The sequence below is a fragment of the Ctenocephalides felis genome, unplaced genomic scaffold (assembly GCF_003426905.1).
Source record: "Ctenocephalides felis isolate EL2017-DRISC unplaced genomic scaffold, ASM342690v1 CF-g0.4_SCAFFOLD_01886, whole genome shotgun sequence".
In the NCBI taxonomy this organism is placed as follows: Eukaryota; Metazoa; Arthropoda; class Insecta; order Siphonaptera; family Pulicidae; genus Ctenocephalides; species Ctenocephalides felis.
Genome location: NW_020538040.1, coordinates 56728902 through 56754615, shown reverse-complemented (window position 1 = coordinate 56754615; position 25714 = coordinate 56728902). Strand labels below are relative to the sequence as shown.

The 25714-nt window shown below is 29.0% G+C and overlaps 2 protein-coding genes across 2 annotated transcripts; one reads left to right on the top strand and one right to left on the bottom strand.

The window, feature by feature from the left end:
* On the bottom strand, positions 1–1244 carry LOC113375127. Its single transcript, XM_026615075.1, has 4 exons — positions 1205–1244; positions 986–1084; positions 579–640; positions 1–309 (listed from the first exon to the last, which is right to left on the bottom strand). Exons 1-4 carry the CDS (start codon positions 1242–1244, stop codon positions 1–3), a joined length of 510 nt encoding a protein of 169 aa, XP_026470860.1.
* Positions 1245–9942: 8698 nt separating this feature from the next.
* LOC113377486 (HIV Tat-specific factor 1-like) lies at positions 9943–25154 on the top strand. Its single transcript, XM_026617826.1, has 2 exons — positions 9943–10090; positions 23420–25154. Exon 2 carries the CDS (start codon positions 23433–23435, stop codon positions 24903–24905), a length of 1473 nt encoding a protein of 490 aa, XP_026473611.1. The 5' UTR covers positions 9943–10090; positions 23420–23432; the 3' UTR covers positions 24906–25154.
* The last annotated feature ends 560 nt before the right edge of the window (positions 25155–25714 follow it).

Genomic DNA, 25714 nt, shown 5'->3' with positions numbered 1-25714 from the left:
TTATTCTAATTCAACATCAGACAATTCCTCAAAAACTTCTTTTTTCTTTTTCTCTTTCTGGGCTTCGGACAGGACTTGTGCTCCCACAGTTGGTAACTTTACATTTATTGGCTTTTTGTCACGTTTTGTGGGTTGGTTGGTAGCATCGTACAGCTCGCCTAATTGAGACATGGTATCTACAGGAAGATATGGTTTGTCTGGTGATGTGAGATTAGGAACAACATCTTCGTCAATGTAGATGGAGTTCTGTGCCTTCTTCATTTGTTGACTCCAGTTGGAAAGCCACTTACCACCATCGGTATTGGATATCTGGTAAGTGAAAGATATTTGAAATTTGAGATATATGAATTAAGATTACAGTTGTTTGGTGAAGGTTATGAATGGTATTCTCAACTATGTCGTATCAATGATATATAATGTTAAACCAAAATGGTCCTGCAATTTTTTTCAATATATAAATAGATTGAGTGTAAAAAGAGCTTATCTTGTCCTGAATTATTCAATTTTTTTAACTATACGCATTAAGAATGAACTAATAAAATTGTTTTAAAAAATCTAATTAATTTAATATGCCTCACCGAATCTTTTATCCTGTAAGAGTTAGGCGCTACATTTCTTTTGTTTGTCGCGCTTCCACCACCTGTAATAAAAAATTTAGTTAAATTTTTATTTGATAATTAATATAGGGTAGAGCGAGGGCCAAAGGTCCAATTTGAGTTTAAGTAATTATACTGACTAAATCACATGAATTACATCACAACACATAACACGTATCAAACAAACAACGATCGTACTGTGTTCGGTAAAATTCCATGTTATTTTTTAATTATAGAAACGTATTTTTTACTATTTCTCTAAAATTTGTCATCTGTCCCTTGTTACCCCACATATGGTGGTACATTTTTAACTATATGTTTTTGTTTGTAAATTGGTTTTTGCAATTTATTTGTGTGAACCAATGAATATATGTTAGTATTTTTTTCACCTATTGGTCTCGTCTCCGTCTGTGGTCCTAATTCAACCATAATTTGAAAATCAGCATGTTCACCCAATCGAAAGCCAACTCCTAATCTTGAATCCGTTCCTGAATATTGATCAAAACAAATATTATTGTATTCTTGTTTCTTTTCAATAAAGCCATTTCATTGCATTTATCCTCAATCAAAAAATTAAGTATTCATGCATAAAACATATATTCTATTACTTTTAATATGGTTGAATAATTCTTGAGCGAATAAATGCATATCTAACTACATCGTGCTCATTTCTAATGGAAATTTTATATGTGGTATATGTTAGAAATAATGAGAATGAATCTTTCGTAGATACCTTTTTTTATTGGCGGAATATTACTGTAAATTAGTGATAGAAGTGACGGTAATTCTTCAGGGACAATTACTCCGTGTGAAGCTGAAATTAAATAAGACTTTTGAGACAAATCAATGCAATTATTAATAATTTTAATTTCATATTACTTGCATAAGATAACAAATATTTCACTAACTGCATTAAAGTTTGAAAATTTAAAAAGATAAATTTAAATAAACTCTTGATGTGAAGCTTTTACTGCTCATAAATGTTCACTGTGAAAATGATCAGTTTTATAGATTTATATTTTAAGGACGCTACATTTAAAATAATAACTTAGGAAAATCAATTGCTGTATTTAATTCATTGCAAAAATTTCAGTCTGAACAACATATTCTCAAAAAGAGACAATTAATTAATTAATTAAGACAGTTAATTTTGTATTAACTTTATTGCCAACATAATTGAATAAATTCAGTATGTGTATAAATTTATATAATGATGATCAACTATATTATTACTATAAATATTATTACAATGCTTGAAAAATTGGCAATGTTTTTAATTTAACGCATTTTAATTAAAAAATATTTGAAATATTTAGGGATTTGATTCAAGTTTTGAATTTTTACTGACTATAAAAAATGCATTAAAATAAAATACGCTATTACCAAATACTGTTAATCTGTACACTTTTGCACTATCTTTTTCAATCTGTAAAGCTCGTTTTCAATCTTTAAAGCTCATTGCTATTTTGTTTTCACATGTGTGAGATATAAATTTATGTTGTCATTTTCTGATAAATATCTTCTTGGAATAATTCATTTTATAAATTTAGACAAAACAATCATTTTTATGCAAATTATTTAGATCAATTTAAACATATTTCATGATTAGATAAAAAATTCAGTACTTTTCAAAAATTGGTTTGTTTGATCTATCATCATTGAGAACAATATATCAAATATTTGGACAGAATGTGGTATGCTTGGTATTAGGGCCCATTCTTGTAATAGTGATGTGACTGATAGTGCTTTAATTAACCCTCTTTGGGCTCACATAACTTTTAGGTCACAATCCAAATTTTTCGATATCATACTAAATAATTATGATTTATATTTTATGGTTGCCAAAACAACCAATATCAATATTTATGCCCTTAGCTAGGTTTTTCATCTTGAAATAACATTTTCATACACAGAAAGGCCGCTGTGATTCGAAAGTCACATAATTTATTAATACCAAAAAGTTTGTTTATGCAGAACGTTTTGTTTTTCATTCGCATATTTAGGCTTATAATTTTTTTGCTGATTTTTTGCTCTCTTTAATTTTGGATATAATACAAATATTCGGCCTATGGAGTTTTTTATAGGTTAGTAGACTTTTTTATTATTTTAAATATTATTCAAAATTTGATAGTGTACTATCATAAAATAACGCTTTACAACGACAATAGTAGGTAATTTTTTATATATAATTTAATGCCATCAAGGTTTAATAATTTGTGAAAATTTTAAGTAATACTAAATCAATTTTATTTATCAAAACCAAAATGGTTAAATTAATTAGTTTGAAATTATGTATAGTAATTAAAGTTTGAGCACCAATACATAAGTTAGTCTTTACCGTACACCTTTTACTCAAGGCGACTCAACATTATTGAAGTGTTGCATAATAATTAGAAACGCGAGTTCTTGCTTGTACAATTACACAAAATGTTTGTGATTCTATCAGAGACCTTGCCGGCTTAATAATAATTGTAAAAGTATTGAAATAATTAAATTAGATAATTAACTTAGAAAAAAAAAATACTTGGAATTGTTAAAAAAATTAAATATTTTGTACAGATTGATTGAGTGAACTTAAGTTAAAACCTTAAAGTTAAGTTAAAAGCAATTTCTAAAATTGATGTTCAAAAATATTTAAAAAGGAAACAGTATTAATATCATTCTACTTTTATAAAATAATTTTTAACTTTCTATCATTTTAAATATTAATAGCATTTTAAATAAATTATATTTTAAAATGACATGTGTTTTCATAATATGTTAGCTAATATAATAATTCCACATGCATAAAACATTCATTGAAATTTTTTACATTCATCAAAGTTAAAAAGCAACTTTATTGTTTACAAAACAATTCATAATCATATTGTTATTTATTAATTAGTTGTATATGCCATTATTTAAGTTGACAACGTAACGAGTTAAAATAAACAATCATGCTATGAACTAAATACTATATTTCAAACATCGTATATTATATTCGATAAATTATAATGTATGTGCATGATAAATCACTAGAACTATACAAGTTATTTTTTAAATTTTAATTTTAAAAAATATTAATAAAATAGTTGAATCAAAACTGTTCAATTGAGAGAGATTAGCTTAAATTCAACATACTCACATGTAAAAAATGCTAAACAAAATAATCCAAATATAAACATCTTAAATGCTAAAACGCACAATCATTAACCAAACACGAAGTCTATCAGTACACTGACTTCACCAACCGTCGAACGTTCGTTTTGAATGAAGTTTATACTTTCACTTCTGATTCACTTGGTCTTACGCTTTTATTCACTACAGAACGAGTTACAACTTACAAGTCAATTACACTAAATAATCGAATTATTAGATAGCACGTTATCACTATTCCTCAGTTTAGGCCGCATTGCAAAAGTTTTCTTTGAGACAGTTTGCATTTAATTACGGAATAAGAAATTCATCAGTGTTCTGACCTCATTTTGTTTGCACACTCTCTCTTTTAACTTTGGCACACGTCGCCTCGTCTCCCACCGATATCGTTATATCACGATAAAAATTCCCAAGATGACAAAAAACATATGTCAATTTTAGAAAAGTTTTATATTGATGATTTTATGGCATTAATTCCGTATTCCGTGTGCGAAGTGTCGAAATATAATTGAGTTAATTCACAGTGCATCAATACTGTTCTTCTCAGTTTGATCATTTTTAAGTCAGCACTTTTATCAGCGCACGACCATTTTTGCCACTTTATTGTATTTAAACAACAATTTTAAATAAGATAAAAATATAGTCTACACAAAAATAAATTAAATATATTGCATATTTTAATAATAAATTGACATTTATTTTTTATGCCCAACATTGTAAGTGCTGTATATTTATACAGGAACAGCAATAGATTGATCTACCTGAAATATTGTGTTCTTAATCAAAGTCAAATATGTACATATATATACATCTTTACCTACCCCATGAAAACCTACGATATAGGATGTTTGAATATTTTTATGCCTTAATAAGATATAATATTTTCACATGTAAAATAAGATGGAATATGTACCTACTTTAGAAGTATAAGGTATTTTAGTAAATTTATTTATTAAAAATGAACTATTGTAAAAATGTATAATAGTTTACTTTTATTAAATAAGTTTACCAAATTGGTGACCCCGACGTGATCAACGCTTATTTGCAGTTTGCGATTCTGCTTAAACTCCCAACATACCTGCATTTTTTCTATTCTTTATCATCACTTTAGCTCACCTTCAGGGTCACCAATTTAGTAAATTTTTAAATAACGTCTGACTGCACATAGAGAACAAAGCATTTTGACAGTTTTTAGTACTATTTTATATGGAAAACAAAGCGTAACATAGTCTTGCCTTGACATTGGTCCATTTTGCGGCAGAATTGGCCCATAAATATCTTAATAATGTAAAATATTGAACCAGTAGCAATCTTTCTGGACCACAACTTGCATATCGTTTAAATAATGTAACTTTTTTCTAGTTCTCACTTCATAATGAATTAATATGTAGGTTGACACACAAAATCAATTGACCATGCGCCATCAATTATTCGGTATTTTACTTAAATAAACCATCGTCTAATGTAATTATAAGGCATTCCATTACAATTTTGAATGAAATATCTGAAATTTAATATTATTTACTAAAGCAGGATTATCCATATTAGTTAATATATACAAACAATAAATTTGTTCAATTATATTCAATTTAAATTAGTTGACCTACCGGCTATTATTAAATAATGTTTTTATTTTAATAAATACGTGTTCATATGTAATTTTCAGTGAGCTTCATATTAACTTATTAATAAATAAAATAAATCCAGTATACTTACATTTTAAATCGGTTGAGGTTTAACGCTTTGGATAACTAATGTTAAAGCAAATCAATTGACATGAATTCATTACTGCTTAAAATCAATTTTTTTGATCCTAGTAAAATGAATTTGAAAATGTTGCGATCTTTATTATATTAAGAAATAAAAAGGTTGCTAGCATAAATTAACGGCTCCAAAAAGGCACTTACCACAATTTACTAGTAGGAGAGACTGGGTACGGTTGTGCCAGAGCACGGTAGAGACAGTTGTCATACCATCTAAACTATACTGATTATGAAATAGAGTCCAGAGGGAAAAAGATGAAGTATGTTTATTCGAATAAGTTTCCTTTATTGCATTCAATTAGCGCCCTACAATGACATGATCTGTAGACCACATTGCTTTTATGGAGTCAAAAGTAGATTTTTTTTATCGATCTTTTTAAATAATAACTGTTACTTGTATATTGATAGATCATTTTATTTGTTATTTGGCTGTAAGATGAACATTAGTAGTTAATTACCAACATGTATCTCTGGTCCACTTCGGGCGAAGATCACACAGATAAAAAAATCATATTGATGACAATAAAAGTCGTTATAAATCATTTTGGTGTTTATAGCTATTATTTTTTAACTTCTGTTTATGCTTGTTCACACCCCCAGCACGGTATTGACACTCCCTTTTTTCTTGTACGATTTTATTTTATGACTAATCAGTCGTATTTAAGGACAGTATTTCAGTATTTTCACATAGACAAATATTCAAATTACCATTTAATTTTTTTTTTCAGCTAACTGGTAAATTAACAAAATTATTGCTGATCCAACAAAAATGTGGCACAACCTGCCCTATATGACATAATTTTCCAAAATGAATCGAATCATGAAAAATTTAATTATATAGTATTATATAGTTATAATTTCATATTTATAGTTTATTTATTATCTATTTAATATCTTATACATATAGTCCCTGCCTATATCATTCGTAGATAAACTCTTGACACAGTTAATGCTGAAAATGAAAGTAGATTAATATCTATTTAAGCAAACAAGGTGATATAAGAAATACTTACAACATATTTATGAATGACTTGATTTCGAAGGTTTGCAATATGAATCATAAATGTTTTTGTACTTAAAGCTATAAACCTATCGGCGGCATTTGAATAATAAGTACCTATTATTATCTTTATATGAGATATGTTGATAATGACCCATATTTATTACAGTAATATATAATTTCAAATAGACACGATTTACTGGAAGTAATAATTATAAAATATTTTTAAAATATAGTATCTGATTATTCCAAATAGATCATAATTTATGTAAATTGTTTTCGCGCTTTAAATTACACTTTCTTTTATTTTTAGAAATGCACAGGTGCTTTTTTGTACTATTTTACCTGGTTATTTTGATGCAAAGCATCTCAATGTGCTACTTTTTTATCATTTTTCAATTAGTTAGGTGTAAAATGCTATATTGGCGATTAAGTGCAATTCTAATTCCTAACCCCAAAACCATGGTGAAAAAGGGAATATTTACTTCAAAATGATTGAAATACACATTTTAGTTATTAAACTCCCGTAAGGGATATATAGTAATAGCAAAAAAATCGAAAATAATTTCTTTTATAAATCTTTACATATCAAAATCTTCTAAACATTTTGGTATTCCTTAGAAAAAATTGAAGTATACGTGTTGCGCGTGTGTTTCGTGATTTTTGGGAAGACAAGTCTAGCGGTTTCGGAAATGCTATGAAAAAAAGTAAAAAAAAAATGCTATTTGTCGGTCAAAAATGATCATTAGACGTATTTACATCAAATTCTCAGATATTTAAATATTAAACATTTTATGACAATCATCTGAAATATGAACAACTATGATCTTGAGAAAATTGACTACCAAGAATTACAAGATGATCCTTAAATTTAAAAATAAAACAACTTGAGGACCATAAATTTCGCAATTTGACAAATAATAAATACAACTTAATAATACTAATTTTAAAGTGGAAAGAAGAAAACAAAAAAATGATCCATTAAGAAATATCACAATCTGACTATAGTATAAAATAAATACAATTTATTATTTCATTGAATTGAAAACTCGAAAAAAATGGAACGATCGATAAGTATATAAATAAAATAGTCATAAATTTTGGAATTTTAAAAAGGAATATGTGTTTAAAGAAAACTACATAGAGTACTGCGCGGCTTAAAAATCCATAACAGAAGTATTTTCTTTCGTAATTAGCATTTTTGGTCAAGACCTTAATATAATTCTGAAGTTTACGTTATTTAATTGTTTTATAAGATATATTGTTAATTTTAAGTTAGATTCAACAGTTGTTTTTATATAATCTCTGTAAAAGCTTTTCATGCGGGGTGGGGTGGGGTAAAAAAGCGTACCATCTGAACCCTGGCAAAGGTGTAAACAATAAAAAATATTAAATTAAGATAAAAAAGTCATTTTACAAGAGATAAATTAAATAAATAGCTTTTCCAACTCTTCTGATGAATATTTTTGACGAAATACCAGATCAAGGTTATATACAGTGTTATCTCTGTAAAAAATGCACCCGTGATATTTATATTTTGCATTAGAAGAATAATTAGCTATTATTTCGTAAAATTCCTTTAGAATTAAAAATTAAAAATTGAACCTATTCGCCCCCTGACCTCGGTTTCATTTTACCTTGGCTACAGGGTAAAAAGGACTAGGTTAGAAATTTTTGAAAAACAGTAAAAAAGCTATTACTATATAAGCTGGAAATTTTACTGAACATAGTCGGATAGTTATTTGTTTGATATGTGTTATACGGCAGAACTGTGCGGCATTCGCTTTCGATGAAATCATTTCTCTACGGGTCGATTAGTCGTTATGTATGTGAATAGAGATCTGTCGTTGTATGCGTACCGGCATCAACGTTGGTTGTCTAAATAAACATTTTGAAGTTACATCGTAGTACAAATCTTGATTTAATGAAAAATGCCTGAATCAGAAGAATATTTTACCCTGTTTCTTGAAAATATTGATTAATGATTAACATTAATGATTAGTAAGTTTATTGATTAGAAATTAATTCTATATTATTCGTAGTTTCTATAAATCTTCTTCAAGAACAATTCAAAAACAATTATATGATGAATGAAGTGAAGAATATTTGTTTAGGCGTTGCATTCATTTTGTTTAGGCGTTAACATAATCCGCAGTGTGAACAAATAATAAAGAATTTATTAATCACCAATTACTTCATTTCTCTAATGAAGGTTTATTTCTAAATGCTAATTACAATGACAAACCGATCATGTCATATTTGAAGTATGACTTTAATTACATTTTTGTTTTAAATATTATACATATTTTTAATGCTATTATAAACATATATTTTTTAATTTATCATTATATTAATGTGTATAATAGTTGACACTAATAAATCCGTGCATCACGAGTGTTACCATATTACTAATAAACGTTATTCAAAATTGTTATATGATGTATTTATTTTCACTTAAATGTCATTTTGTACAGTATACTACAGTATACAAATAATTATTACTTCAATGCGTGTGAACCTTACAAGCACTTTTTTTATTTATGGCTTTTAATCTTTACACATTTATTTACATTTCAAAATTTATAAATCAATCTTCAGTGCTGGATATACAGTAGGGACAGTCGGGGTTACTGCCCAGGGCGGCAAAATTTGGATAGTGAAAAAAAAAATTATATACAATATAATTAACTCATTTTTTCATAACATTTTTTATTTCAAGAAACATAATTAACAACACATAATACGATTGCAATGCAAAATTTGGCAATTTTGCTAATATAAAGCTTCGTAAACTAGCTGAAAGTTTAAGAATAATAACTTCTAAGCATATAGTGCCAAAAAAAACTAAAATAGTGACGCATCGCATTGTGCGTTAAGGCAAGTTACCGAAACTTTCCGTGCTGAAAATTACATTTTATAAATAGCTTTAAATAACTCAATTTTTTCAAAAAAATCAATTTTTTTCAAAGTTTTCAAAATATTTTAATTTTTTTTAATTTTAATTTTCAGTACGGAAGTTCCAGCAATTTGCTTTAAGACGCGATGCCAAGCACCACTATTTATAGTATGTAATGTGTAATGAATTTTAAATTAATTAAAATGATTTTTTATATAAAAACTATTTAAGTAAAAATCCAGGGTTGGGGCGGCATATTTGTCAGTGCTCCAGGGCGCCTAATTTCTAAATCTGGCACTGTCAATCTTAATATTAGTTTTATATACTTACATACCCCTACTAAAATTTGAATATTTGCATCTTAGTTGTCGACGCCTGTCGTGATTCGCCTGAACTTTATCTGTTTCGAAGCGCCGTCGGTTTGTATCCCAGGTTCGTGTCTGATATAACAGTGGTACTATTTAGTTTCGCTTTTGGCGTATAGATGTCCGACCTGTATGAGCCGAAGTGCTCGGCACATGTGAGTGAGTGTACTCCGTCGACCGTCGGGCGCAATGCGTATGCACGCCGCTCGAAGTATCCAATCCGCTCCAGTCAAATATCAGTCGATGTCGTGAAGTGTGTAGTGCATTGAGAATTGTGTTGAATATATCGTGTTGTTTTGGATATTAATTTATAATTAGACCCTGACAGTTACGAGGTGAGTTAAATTTATGTGATTCATATTATTTTAGATTTTACTCGAACTAGAACATGCTTTCTTTCACCTTTCTAACGAATTCTCTTAAATATGTCGTGTTACATTTACAAATGGCGTCACAATGTTTTTTTCTTGGTTAGGTTAGAAAATCTTTCAAGTAAACGAAGCACGTTATTGATTTTTTAATTGTATGTTTATACCTCGGGGAAAACAAAGTGAGTGTTATGCTAAATCTGATGCAGGCTTTAAAATTATGTAGATTTAAGTTAGGGATAAATGTCTTTATATTAATATTTACCTTTTTAATCATTCACAAAGCACCTGTACATTTTGGTACAGCTAAACAATTGTCAGTTTCTGCTGAGATGTTAACATTGTAATAAATTTTCTAATAGTTGCCAAATTTTTGGCAGTTAAAATTTATTTATCTTGTTTAATTATAACCTCAAATATCCTACTGTTTATAAAATCCATTTATTATAATTTGCAAATTTTTATAACTCAATATTTTTAAATTGTGATGCATTGTTACACATTGTTTATGCAAGATTATCAAGCAATTAATTTTCGTAATCAATAATAATATCTTTAGTGCATAAAGTATTTTTGTAAAAAGTTATTTCACACCTATACATTTCTTTTATATTTTTCTCATTTTTTGTGAATTCTATTTCATAAAAAACTATTTGACCTAACTATTTTATATTATATACTTTCAAATTATTTTCACCGAACATTAATTTAATTCTAACCTTAACTTGAGCTGAACCTTCAGGTCTGCCTTTATGTGCCTAGGCCAGTGGTTTTCAACCTTTTTGTACCACACTCCCTGTTTCTTTAAAAATTATTGCGCCCGCTTTAATTTTTTTTTAATCTAATTTCATACATACTGAACTGATTTACTTATCTTACTTAATTTATTTATCAAGCTGCAAATAAATATACAATATTATGTAAAAATGATTAAAAAATCGTATATTTATGTTCAATTTCCGTAGGGTAAGTTATAGTAATCGAATAAAAATAGAAAATAAAAAAAAACATATCTTTACGTTTCAAAGGTTTCTGAACATTTTGGCATATCTTAGAAAAAATGGATGTATGTGTGTGTGAATGTATGTTTGGACACAAATTTACATCCACGATTTTTAGAGCACGGATCTACCAATTTTGATTATTCTGTTAACATTCGATTCTTATTGATGAGGAGACGTGCTGATCAATTTTTGGCAAAGGCAGGTCTAACCGTTTCGAAGATACGGGGCAAAAAAGACAAATATGGTAATTCAGTTTTTGGGAGAACGAAGCGTCCGATTTTAATGATTCACAAACAATTTGACTTGTGTTGGCGGAATAAAGAATTTATTAAATTTCTAAGAAGGCAGGTCCAGCGGTTTCGGGGATCCACTAAAAAAAAGTTCTAAAAAATGGCATTAATTAATTAATTTTTTAAAATGATCACTAGGCACTTGCACCTCAAGGTATTAAATGATTTATATAAATTCTAATAATAAGTACAAACTTTTACGATAACTTACGAAAAAATTCCAAATTTTCGAAAAAATTTAAAGTTTTTAAACAAATCTAATAAGGTGGCATCTATTAATCACGTGAGGTTTTTAGGGGAGGGGGGGTTTGACAAAAATTACGAAATATCACATGGGGGAGGGACAGGTATAGTAATATATCACGTATATTATTTTCAAAAAATCGAAAATTTTACAATTATTTTCACGTAACTAAAAATACACGTGATGTTTGGTGGGGGAGGTAGGGTAATTTTGAATATCACCAACGGGGAGGGGTTGTACAAAAATTCTTAAAAAATTGATCACGTGATTAATGGACGCCCCCTAACGGTACGAGAAGTTCCAGCAATGTGCCTCAAGGCACAATGCCGTGCATCACTAGTTTATTTATTTGTTATCATTTCAACATTTTTGATTTATTTTCAAAATACAATTTTGGAAGCAGCTATACGCCTATTTTTGACATTTTAACCCCCCCACGGGTTGGGAACCGCGGGTCTAAGCAAATAACTCTTTGAAGTACTTTTGTATTTGCCGCGTTTTTTCTTCGCTCATAAGAATCATGGACATAATCCCGCGTTCTGTTTCGAATAAAATTAATTTCGAAAATGAAGATGAAAAGATATTACATTGAATTTGGTCGAAAACTTGCGTGTCATAGTACATACAGAAATCTGTTTGATTCCGACAATGTTTGACGGTCTTTTTATTATTCGCGTTGAACTAGCAGCCGTCAAGTGTTTCACATCGTACGGTGTTTTTGACATAGCGTTACGTTATTTTATTATTAACTTTATCTTAAATTGTAACATCCGCCTGGTGTCATTAGCCCCGAGATTTTTTTCATATCATAAAACTATTCATGCGTTCATTTTTCTGAAGCCGAGAATTGAATTTGCACGTATTCTCATGCAGATCTGTGCTAGAAATCGAATTAGTAAATTAATAATGAGTTATTAATTATATTCTCGTTGTTGTTGCTATCAAGTTCTACGTAATTGTTCTTTTTCCTGCAAAAGTTAGATGAAAAACACAATATGTAGCATGATGTATAAAATATAAAACGTTTATTTAAAACAACTATAATTTTTAACGATTTTCTATCATCATAAAGTTGTTTTAATGAACATACTAAAGTATTACAAACTTACGAAACGTAGTTCAATTACTGAAATTTACCAAAGTTTGGAATAATGTACGGTACATTTAGTTAGTTTTCAATCTAATGTTACAAGTTGTCTAATCTCATTTAAATCAATATAAGATAATATATCGATATAATTAATAATAATATACCAATTATGGTATCGATTATGTCGATTCTGGGATTCGTATCGATTATCCAGATTCTGGGAAATTTTTGCAAAAGTCAAAATGCCACTTACACCCACTAATTATTAGAGCGGTATTGAGTCCGACATACCCAGACAAAAGACCAGTCTGGGATGCATAATGGTATTTCCTTCTCTATACAAAAAAAAACACTAATTATTATTATTATGTTTCAAATTTACTAAACATGTTTTATAATTAAAATTTTAACACTGTTCAGAGCAATAGCGCTAAACTGTTGATTTACCGCCCTTTTTTGAAAATATAAAACTTACAAAAATATTCAAGAATATAGTTTTGAATCATGAAAACGTTGATAATTATTACTTGTTATTTTATTGTCCACTCAAATATTTTACTGTTGAATCTGGTCACGTATAAAAAATTTAAGACTTTTTGCATTAAAATCACAATGAATATAATTTATTCGGAACAATTTTGAACACACTATTTTCCGTTCATTATTCGGGAGCATCAGCTTTGGGAGTTTGTTGTGAAAAATCTTTTCTATCTCGATATTTTTTCTGCAATTTTTCAAATACACTTTTGATTGATACTTTAAATGTGATACTTTTGTACGATTTATAGTTTTTGGACTGTGCTTCTGCTGGTTTTAAGGCGGTATTCTGGTCGTAAAAAAGGCAAACAATATTTTTACTATATTTTTTACTAGTTTCAATCAATGTTTTGAAAATTTATAAAAAAATAAAAATTAAACATTGTCATAAACTTTTAATTTCTGAAAGTCATAAAGGTGGAGAGTCTCAAAAAATTGGCACTTGACTATACCCATGTTTACAGCCCTCTAAATAATAAAGAAATATATACATTATTAATCTAGAATAATGTCGATAGCGATCAACTACGGACAAGTTTATTTAAATGTTTCCAAAAAATAGCTACTGCTTGAAAAAAAATTATGTTCTCGATTATTTAAAAAATGGTTAAAATCAAAATTTAAGAATGAGCGTAGTTCATAAAAGTCTATAAAGTTTCTGAAAATTTCAAGTAAATCGGTCGAGTAGAAGTTCAGAATTCGTGGGTATCGTATCGAGAATGAGTTTCGAGAAAAAACGCTTTTAAACTTTTGTGGAGGAATGAAATAGAGGAGGTTTATCGCAGTCAAACATCTCTGAAAATAATTTAAATTTTTAAAAATCTTCTTGCACACATATTCTTGAATAGTTGAACTTTAGAAAAAAGAAACAAAATCATTTTTTTACCCCCTTAAGACAATATTAGATGACGTACTATTATCTATGTATGGTGTCTAAATTAGTGTTCGAAATTATCATGTTTTCATATTATCGACATCATTCCCACAATTCGATACTTGATTATATTACTAATAATCTTTAATACAATTGCCTTTGTATATTTATCTTAATCACGCTGGAATTATCATTCAGTCGTAACTCTGATAAAAATATATCTGTATCATTAATTTATCATCTCTGTCTAAATTAATCATTATTTAATCAACATGAAAATAATTTGACGTAATATTGCTATTGAGAAGTTAAAATATGAACATTTTGTTTTTATTTATAATTTCTTATACTGCACGATTAGTTGAAACATATTCGTGTATTGTCGTATATTAATATACATATTTACATATTATTATTTAATTGTTTATATATTTTTTTTAAATAATATGAGTTTGGAGTTAAAATGGAAGCGTTATGTTTATTTTGTATAAAATTTTATGATATTGGAGAAATAAAATGAATTTTTGATAACTTACTTAATTTGTTGTATATTCTGGGTGAAAATCCATTTTCTCGAAGTCATAAAAACAGATGTATTGATACATTCAAAATGATACTTCTAATGAGTCATCAGAAGTTTTATAAGAAAATTACTAATATATAATTTTTAGTAATAGAATCTATATTTTATTACCACTTTCATTCAAATAAGCTAAAAAATACTAGTTCGTGATGGTGTATGGTTTTTTAAAATTTAATTTTTTAGGACTGAATTTTTTTTTTCATATAAAAAATACGTATTCAGAAAAACTTTTTTTTTATTTAGAACTTTCGACCTACTTTTTACAAGTTCGGAAAGAAACCCGGTTATATTAACATACTAAAAGTCGTTGCCAGAGTGTATTTACAAATCCGTTCAATTGAGTTGATCTTTATATTTATTGTTTTTATATAAAACACGTATCCACGGATTAAAATGCGTAACAGAAACGTTGAGAATATGAGAAAAATTTAATTCTCTCCATAAATGTTCTTATCATGTCACTAATATATAATATATTCATGTTCCCATATCATAATTTGCACATAGTACCCTAATTACACATGAGTTGAGTCGTACGTGCGTCTTGATGGATAATGAGCAAGGCCGCATTAGTCATTAAGAAATAAAACACACGATTGCAAATAACGTAACCAGATATGCATTGTGCGTTATCTAATACTATTTGCCCCAGAATGTAGCAAAATCAAGTGCTTTTGCGATAAATCGCAGTATAAACTTTCCATCATTTTATATTAATGAACTAGCTATAGGCTGTAATAACTGCGTTGTTAAATTCGGTTCTACTAGATTAAAAATGTAATCATTAAACTCAATTTATTGATTTTTGTTACTTAAACTCTTTTAAAGGTGCTTAGTAATCGATATGTTAAATAAAACAGTCATAAACTAATACCTTTAATTTTTTATAGATTTTTTTTTTTTATAAAGAAAATATCTTTTATTATGATATCCTGCTTTATTTATATTGTTGGTTTTATTCACCTGTTGACCAGGCGCGTGTTGTCTCTATAATTTCATATTTTTATATTTTTATTGATATAAAATAAATGAAACTATGAAATATATATTGGTTTTAATATTTTTGAAGTATAAAAAAAGCACAAAATAACTATGTTTAATAGTAGATCCAAAGTATACACCTCGACCGTACGTAATTTTCGAGGACGCATTTATACTTGCCCGGTTAACAAGTTATTCCAGTGGTTTTCAACCTTTTTTGCATCGTGCCTTCCTGGTTTATAAAAAAATGTTGCGCCACCCCTTAATGTTTTCAACAATTTAATTTTATAAATACTCAAATTAATATGCCATATTATGTAAAAATATGAATAAAAAATAATTATTTTTTGGCTATTTTTTATTGTCAAAAATGTTGGGTTAGTTTCGAAAATAGTATTGTGGAAACAGATGTACGAATTTTGCGTGTCAAAAATATTACAAAGAACGAAATAAATTTTCAACATATTGTTTAATTCATCATTGTTTTTTGGTGTTTTTCAAAAATGTATCACCTGGTCCTTCTTACCCCATAGGCTGGGTAAATGGAACGACTAGATGGCAAACAGGTCCAATGTCTTACTTCGAATTTTAAAGGAACTTTCAAAATAATAGCTACATTATTTAACTAATGTAAAATATAAATTTTTTGAGTACATTTTTTACAGAGATTATATTACACTGCATATAACCTTGATCTGGTATTTTACCAAAAATATTCATCGGCAGAGTTGAAATCACTATTTATATAATGTGTCTTTTATGAAATTGCTCATTTGTTTTATTGTTTTCACTTATGCCAGTGTATAGATCTAGTTTTATTTTTGAGTTCGGTGGTGAACCTTTAGGCCCCGCTCTATCCTACTAATTAAATATTATTAATATATAATTATAAATCTAGTTTTGGAATGCCTAGAAACCACCCAAATAAGATTGGGTTCCAATCCTTCTTTGGAGATTAAAAGGTGGTAAATATATTAATCAAAAATAAATTTTTCGATTCTATATATATATATATATATATATATATATATATATATATATATATATATATATTTATAATTGTTTACTTTCGTACTTTTTGTGTGACACATTCGCATTGTTTTGACATGTGCATATGTCGATTCCACATATTTTTTATAATCGTTGTTTTGATAATAGCTAAGTTTTCAATGTCGTATATCGCACTTGACTTTCTTATCTTGAATGATTTTTTTGATAAATTGTTCAATCTTCTAAATTTTTAAGGCATATTTTCATATGTGCGAACATATAACATATAAGCATGTATTAAACCGCGCATGTCGTCAAACTTTACATCTTATATTGGTTTATAATCAAATCAAAATTTGTTTTATTTAGTCATGCTTGACGTCAATTTACTATAAACCTATACTTTGGTTATACAGTCTGCTAACTTTAAAACATTATTCTACGATGTAGAGTCGATATATGTTATATTTCGGCATTTTTTGTTCAAATTCATGATAGCAAAATAATGGTTAGCTATATGAAAACTCTTTAAACACACGCAACTAGGTTGATGGGGATGCATTTTATTTATATCGCTTATTGCTAGTAAAATCATGTTTTTCTTTTATAAGTAGTCGTTTCAACGAATTATATTTCAATGCATTATTACGTAGATTTTTCTTTAGTAGATTACAGTAATCAGAACTATTCATGTTTTATAAGCTGTATTGAGCACTGCTTTTTATTATAAACTATGTTATTAGAAGAAAATCGATGGATTATCCTTACTATCCGAGATATAGTTTATTTTCAATACTAAACGCTAGCAGATGGCAGTCCAATAGCTCATATTTCTATCGGGGCGTCAATTAATCACGTGATCGATTTTTAAGGATTTTTTACCCTCCCCTTCTCTCTCGTAATATTCAAAAGTAACACCCCCCTCCATTCACATGTATTTTTAGTTACGAGAAAAAATAGTAAAATTTTTGATTTTTTTTTAATCGGGATTTAAATAAAAATAAGGTAAAAAATAAATACACGTGAATCTTATTATATCTCTCCCTCCCCACGTGATATTTTGTGATTTTTTTCCAAACCCTCCCTCCCTCTAAAAACCTCGCGTGATTAATGGACGCCCTCTATTGAGATAATTGAGATTATATTTTATCATTATTTTGGTTGAAAATTCGTTTTTAAAAATTTTATGATTGTTATGTTATTTAGTTTTAAGTGGGTAACGGTGCATATTAGATATTTTTACAACAGCCTAAGTACATTCTTACCTTTTCTACTCTTTTCTCATTATAAATTTATCTTTCAATGCGAAAGGAAACAGATTATTGCACATGTTCGTCTTTGGTATAAATTTATTTACACTTACGAAGAAACGTACAATATTAAATGCAAACATCCCCACTTGTGGACTATAGGTAAATCCTAAATTTTATATATTTGTGAGCTGCTCCTTCTGCAATCCAGGCAGATTTTTTATCATTGATAATTTTTGGGCTCGCCCGCAGGTAAGCGGTTAAGAGCGACGGGACTTGTTTCAGAGGTCTCGAGTTCGATAGCCACTTCGAGCAGCCTGTTATCAGGCAACAGTGACAACGATTTCAGCAATATGTTTAATAGCAATATGTTTCCAAGTGAAAATAGCCTTCACCCGGCATTGTTGAACCATACTTGCGCTGTTACAGAGATTGTAATAAAAATTTCACATACAGAGATGTGACAACTGTTTGGGTTGCCATCTGTAATAAAAGCAAACGTAGTTTGTAAGATATTAGTCACAACAGCTCATAGAACCCATAAGTTCTGATCGCTGTTCAAATAAAACTATAAAAAAAATTGATAATTTTTATGTTATATTCTAAATTTTCAAGGTAGCATTCATTTAGTCGCGAAACTAGGCACATATTTAAACTTTGCGCATACAAGTTACTGAAATCTTTTTAATAAATAAAATTAATATTATATATTGATCGTCGTTCATCATTTATCCATTAATTACAGATCACAACAGTTTTTTAAAAGTGTAGTAATTGTAAAGGAAGTTACACGACGGGGATAGAATTGAGGTAATTAACGCCATAATAGGGTTATTGCAGCAATGCCTCGAAGAGCTATTTTTACTATGGAACATATTAATAATTGCGTAGATAAATTAAAAAAATGGTCGAACATAATTATCTTTGAGATTATACTGCAATATAATTTTTAAATATCTCCTCACAAGACGCGATTCATTATCAGGCAATCGGAAGCTCGTGAAGTATATCCACTTCATATGTTTGTCATAAAAGACTTATTTTCATGTTACGTCCGTCGTTTACGGTTATGTGTGATCCCTTGCGTGTGGCACGCACAATTTGACTTAACACAAGACTGCCTATTTATATGTATTTATGGATTTGTAGGAAAAAATACAATTATCTATATGATTAAATTAAATCATTAATATTGAATTATGTGTCGAGAATTCAATAAATACATATATTGTGCTAGATAGATATTTGATTATGTTATTTATTCATTGATATATTAATTCGTTGATTGATGATATTCGTTGATTGATGATATTCGTTGATTAATTTATGGGCTAATTCTGCCGTAAAATAGACCAATGTTATGGGAAGACTTTGTTAGATAGCGTTTCCAATATAAAATGGTACTAAAAACTGTCAAAATGCTATGTATTAGCTGTGCAACCAGGCGTTTTAAATAGAAAATTTAACCTAGAAAACGCACATGCGCCAAAAGAAAGAATCTTATCATAAGTGCATCTTTGTGATGTGGCATAATAATGAGTTAAGTTTCATTTTTTGTGTACCATTTTATATGAAAAACACAGCGTAACGTAGCTTTGCCATAAACATTGGTCTATTTTACAATAGAATGGGCCACTTAATGCAAGTTGTATTTTGCACCCACTACTCAATCAATTTTACCTAATTTAAATATTTACATTGCCACGACTAATTATCTACTTTTTTAATATTTTTGATTATATTATCAAATTTAATACGCATTTATTTAATCAATCATCAATGCTATCATGAATTCGTATATTGCTTTTGGTATTTGATGCGCAATCTTTCTGTTCATTGAGAAATTTTTAGAGCTTTTTTTGAGAGTTTAGGAATATGCCGCAAGTTTTTAGAGCTTTGTTTATGAAGGATATGATGTATCATTGATACGATATTTTTTTATCCTATGCCAGCAGAAGTTGTCATTATTTGTTTGTATTTTTATGTTATTTCACCTACATAATTTACAAGTGATAATAATGAAGTATACACTTCAACTAACACATTAAAAATTTAAAGGATCTGAATTTAGATTCTTAGATTAGATTAGATGATTCTTTATTTATAGTATGCTTTTATGGTTTTTTTTTAGATTTCATTTTGTGTTTTTCCAGCTACTAAATTTCTGTAGTTCTATTAATTCTGTAGTTTTGTGTTTATTTTCTATTTCTGTTTTAACGTTATTTTTAATTTAGAATTTGATAGACTTTTGGTGAGATTTTGGTCAGGAATCTTGTAATATGTTAGAATACATATTAGAATAACTTTGTAGTTATCAAATTCGAACCGAATTCCATCTCAATCTTACTATTCTCTATTTTTGTATTTGTAAATGAGAGAGACCTTACATCTGTTCAAGACTTATAAATTAATTATATATGTTCGATTTACGTATAGCTTATTTAAATTTAGTTGATAATCATCAAGTAATAATTATGTTAGTACTTAACATGCTCCAATTAAATTGAGTTTGGTTTAATAATTTTTTTCTTTAATTAATCTATAAGATTTTTATATACCACAAATAGTTCTTACTGAGATCATGCAGATGACCATTTTTATCCTGCCTCAGAATTGTATTTAATTTTCTGACTCATTATAATATTTGTCATTTCTATATTCACAGTTTTATTTCTTTCGCGTTTTTAATGTATTTTTTTTTAATTATTTAATTTCAATGTAATCGTAACAATTCTACACATGGAGCCATACTTAAATTTATGTAAAATTTATGTATAAATAATGTAATTGTGCAGAAAATTATGCACGCATAAGTTACTACGGTACATCGAGCCGCGCTTCATTATGGTAATTAACATTATGAATTTTTATACATTAATGTATAATTTTTTTTAAAAAAACTGTTTTTACTACTCATATCTTTGGACTGGATTCTACTGCACCATAGTTTGTGATATTATTAAAATTGATATTTATTTCTCAATTGAACAGTGGATGTCTAACAGAATTATATCATAATTATAGCTTAAGTACCTATATACGAGATATCAAATAGTACTTCATTGATAAATCAGCGACTTTAACTGCCCATTAGTCAACTATATCTTATAAAAGCGTCTTCATATTATTATTATTATTACTTTTCATATATATTTGCGCACATCCTTCAGCAGTTCGTTGCGATTAGATATAGAATATTATGCTAATCACTGTGAGAAAAACGAATCGATTTCTTAAGGACTATTGATTTATTAATGACGCATATCTGTGACTTTTTTGCGTTAAAAGTAATGAGAAATTTCATTAGATTCAACAATGCCCGAAATACAAATTTATTTATTGTTTAAGCAAGAAAGCTGTTGGCATACATCGTAAGCTATTCGAAATTATTAATGAAATAATATAATTTGCACATCGTTATATTTTTATTTATTTAAACAATGCTCGATGAATAAACTGGATGCAGCACTTGCCATCAGTTTAGACCAACTTCAATATTCCTAGTCCTCTAGGACCTAAAAATCATAAAACTATTGTGTAATTAATAATATATTAGTTTTTTTTTTCAATGAGAAAAATTAAAGGAAATAGGGGATTTATTGATGGCCATCCATTAAATTCACATCCAGCAGTTTTTCGATTTTACCAAAAAAACTCGTATTGCGATTAAATTGCAATGGTCTTTAAAGTGTTATCATAATATTTAAGTAAAATATATTATAATAATTTTAAAAATTATATGTATAAAATAATATATAATAATAAAATAGATGGTAGTCTGCCCGAAGGCAGGTCCCTGGTGTAAGAGCTACCACAAATCAATTATTTCCTTACCCTTCCTCGTTATCATTTCCGTTACCAGCATTCCTCCATTTTTATACATTTTTTTCCACTTTCCCCAAACTTCTGCTTCCATGCTTCCTGAACCTGTGCTTTGGCTTTCAGTTCCCTGTATTTTCTCTTTTCGTCTAAATCATCAATCATCTGCATTCTTCTTCCCATTCCTTTCAGTCCTTCTATTTTACCTTCGATGAAAAACTATGTAAAATATATACCATGATATAATTAGCAATCAAAGTTACACCATTTTTACAGTTATTACACCATTTTTTACCTCTATTAGCTAAGTGATTATTATAGTATTATTATATTTTTTATATAGATTGTGACCTTTCTATATTTTTTATTCTTGGTTTGTAAAATTATAAAACTCCACTGAATTATTTACAATTTTATGATAGTTTTTAACGTATATGATAATCAGTAAAGGTTAAATATAGTTCCAGAGAGGTTAGACATATTTTTAAAGTACCTGTCGTTTTATTGGCCGGTTATTCCGTCTGTGTTGTATAACAAGCTTGTTGAGGAGAATGTTTATTATCTTTACATCGATTTACTATCGCAATAGCTGCTATTAAAATGGTAGCTTCTCACACGACTTTCCTCTATTGTTTTGCTAGCAAAATGAATGATTTTTTGCAATCTTCCCACAGCAAGGTCTTTCGCGGTTGTTCCGTGGTTAATAATGGTGCACTGTACAACGGTATATGATTTTAAGCAGTTCTTGACAAACTCTATTATGTTCCTGAAAAATATGCGTATAACACAAAGATCATCTAAGCTATATTAATTATTCGTTCAGCTATATTTTTGGTTCCATTGTTCTTTTTCTGGTAATTTTGTCCCTAAAGATTCTTCACCTCACATTCTGAGTCATTGTCGTAATCATCGATCCAATCACAATACTAATGGATTTCGCCAACACGCTCTGCTCGCAATCAATCATAAACTTAAGGATTAAATTAATCTGATTAAGTTTGAAATGTTTTAATATAATAGTTTTAAACATACACATACACATATGTGGTAAAAGTCAAATTAAAGCTGATTATTACTGTACTTGTTATCAAGCGTTGGTGACGAAAATAGCGCATTTATTGATTCTTAGTCATTCAAGGCTTCTATTACGTTATTTTTACTGCTTTTAAACCATTAATAATAATCATAATATGCGATATCAGGTCTTAAAACAAATATAACTTTTAAATGTCTTCAATATCGGAATCCTAATAATCATTGGTTAAAATCAAATATTTAATTGTTAAATCCAAATAAATGTTGTATAAGTTATGTTACGACGCTTTAAACAACTAGTACGACGTTTAGAAATATATATTCAACAATAGTTACATCTTTCGCGGTTACGTCTTCATTTACCTTTTCCAAAATGCTTATAAAAATCATAAATTCTTACATATGAATCTACAACAATATATAGCTATATAAATACATGTAGGCTCAATATATACATGAATATGTGTGTGTATGAATGTAGTCCGTGCATGCACAAATGCACGAGACATGTATATATTTGTCCGTATGCATCTATATATTTTTGTATGTATACATATATACATGTATATGTACATATATGCTTATACATATATTTTAAGGAATACGAAACAAATGGAGAAAGAGTCCTTGGAGGGATCGATTGGAAAGCAAAACGATCCAGCTAGTACAGAAACGCAGGAAGAAGTTACTTCCGAAACCGTTCAACAGACAACTGACAAAGGATGTACTACTGATTCTGTTAGAACCGAACAAGACAAAGCACCACCAGATCCTTCAAATGACCAAGCAGAAAAGGATTCTACTGAAGATCCCGAGCGCAATGAAGAGACATCAGGAAGTACATCCAATAAAGATAACTATACTGAGCATATCCATTATGAAAATAATGTAGCTATATACACTGATCCTAGCACCTCTTACCAATATGTTTGGAATGATGATAAAAATGAATGGGTTTCCAGAGTGGCTGAATCGAACACTTCAACGGACGATAGTTCTGTGCCTAAACAGGGTGAATATGGATTTGAGGGCGATCATCATACTTACACCGATGCCGAGGGTGTCGTTTATATTTGGGACACAGAAAAATCTGCATGGTTCCCGAAGGTAGATGATGAGTTTATGGCTAGGTATCAGCTTAGTTACGGAGTAAATCCTCCAGAAAGTAACGCAGAACAAACTAGTGTAAATGAGCCAAAGGAATGTCGTAAATCTGGTGCAGAAAAAATGACAAAGGAAGAAGCTTCCGACAAAGCATCAGAAGGCAAAAAACGTCCTGCGGCACAAGAACCTGCATGGTTTGATATACCTAATGAACAAAATACAAAGGTTTACGTAACTGGTTTACCAGAAGACATCACGGAAGAGGAATTTGTAGAAGTCATGTCTAAGTGTGGTCTTGTTGAGCGTGATTCTAAAACTCAGAAAATGAAAGTGAAAATCTACATGGACAGTAATGGTTATCCAAAAGGAGATGCTCTTTGCACGTACATAAGAGTAGAATCTGTTGAATTGGCTCTTAACCTTTTGGATGGTTCAGATGTACGGGGTCATCGTATTGGGGTGCAACGAGCTAAATTTGAAATGAAGGGTGATTATAATCCTGCTCTGAAGCCAAAGAAGGCGCGCAAAAAGGACAAAGACAAGCAAAAGAAAATGAAGGAAAAGCTTTTCGATTGGCGTCCAGAGAAAATGCGCGGAGAACGTTCGAAGCACGAACGAATTGTCATTTTACGTAATTTATTCGAACCGAAACTATTTGATGAGCACGTTGAGTTAATTTTAGAATTCCAGCAAGATTTGCGAGAAGAGTGTTCTAAACTTGGAGAAGTTAGACGTGTGGTTTTATATGATAGGCATCCAGAAGGAGTTGCCCAAATAACTATGGCTGAGCCCGAACAAGCTGACGCCGTTGTCGCCTTGATGAACGGTAGGTGGTTCAATAAACGACAACTGAAAGCAGAAATCTGGGACGGTAAAACAAAATTCAAAATTGGAGAAACCGACTCAGAGATAAGTCAACGTTTGGAGGGTTGGGATAAATTTTTGGAGGGCGAAGAAAAGGAGAAAGAAATAATTGAGTAATACTTTATTTGTAATTGGTTTTTACTTTGTTATTACTAGTATTAGGTTTAGTTTTTGTTTTACAGAATGACAAAATTTTACTTAATTGCGATTAGTTGTTTTCAATATGTATATTTGTTAATTTAATGTTGCATGGATAAATATACTTTGCGAATAAATTGCTTCATTTGACGCTGGAGTATAATGCTAAAGAACGTTAAATAAAAAGAAACGCTTACAAAGAAAATCCTGTTTTTATGTTTTGTGATCTCAGCTATTTCAGACCGAACCATTTTCGATACAAGTTTATCATGTTTCAAGTTGCCAAGCTTATGGTAGGATTTGGCTCTAGTTTTTTTCTCTTAAGTATTACGCAAAGTTTAATAAGTTTATGGCACCGCATATACGAAAGTTTTCCCAAGCCATATTTAATTGAAAAGTTCATCGCTGCCTACTTACAATTTGTTTTAGGATGCCGATTGTTTATTTTTTATATATTATTTTCATAGTTCCCGGTATGTAATATACCGCTTCTCGATTCAAAGGTGAGATTATTTATTACAGAGTAGAAATACGCTATTTTTAAAAGTAGTATCTATATGTTCAATCTATATTCGATTTCAAATTTTTTTTCGATATCGTTAGACCAATTTTATATTATTTTGGATGCCGAGGTGTATTTGCAAAATATGGCAAATTTACCCTTTGACACATTTCACTTATTTTCTAAAAACATATTATATGTTGATATAGCTCGGCATAGTTTTTTTTTTATATTACTTACAACAATTCAATTTTTATTATTAATTCATATGTAATGAAACATTTTG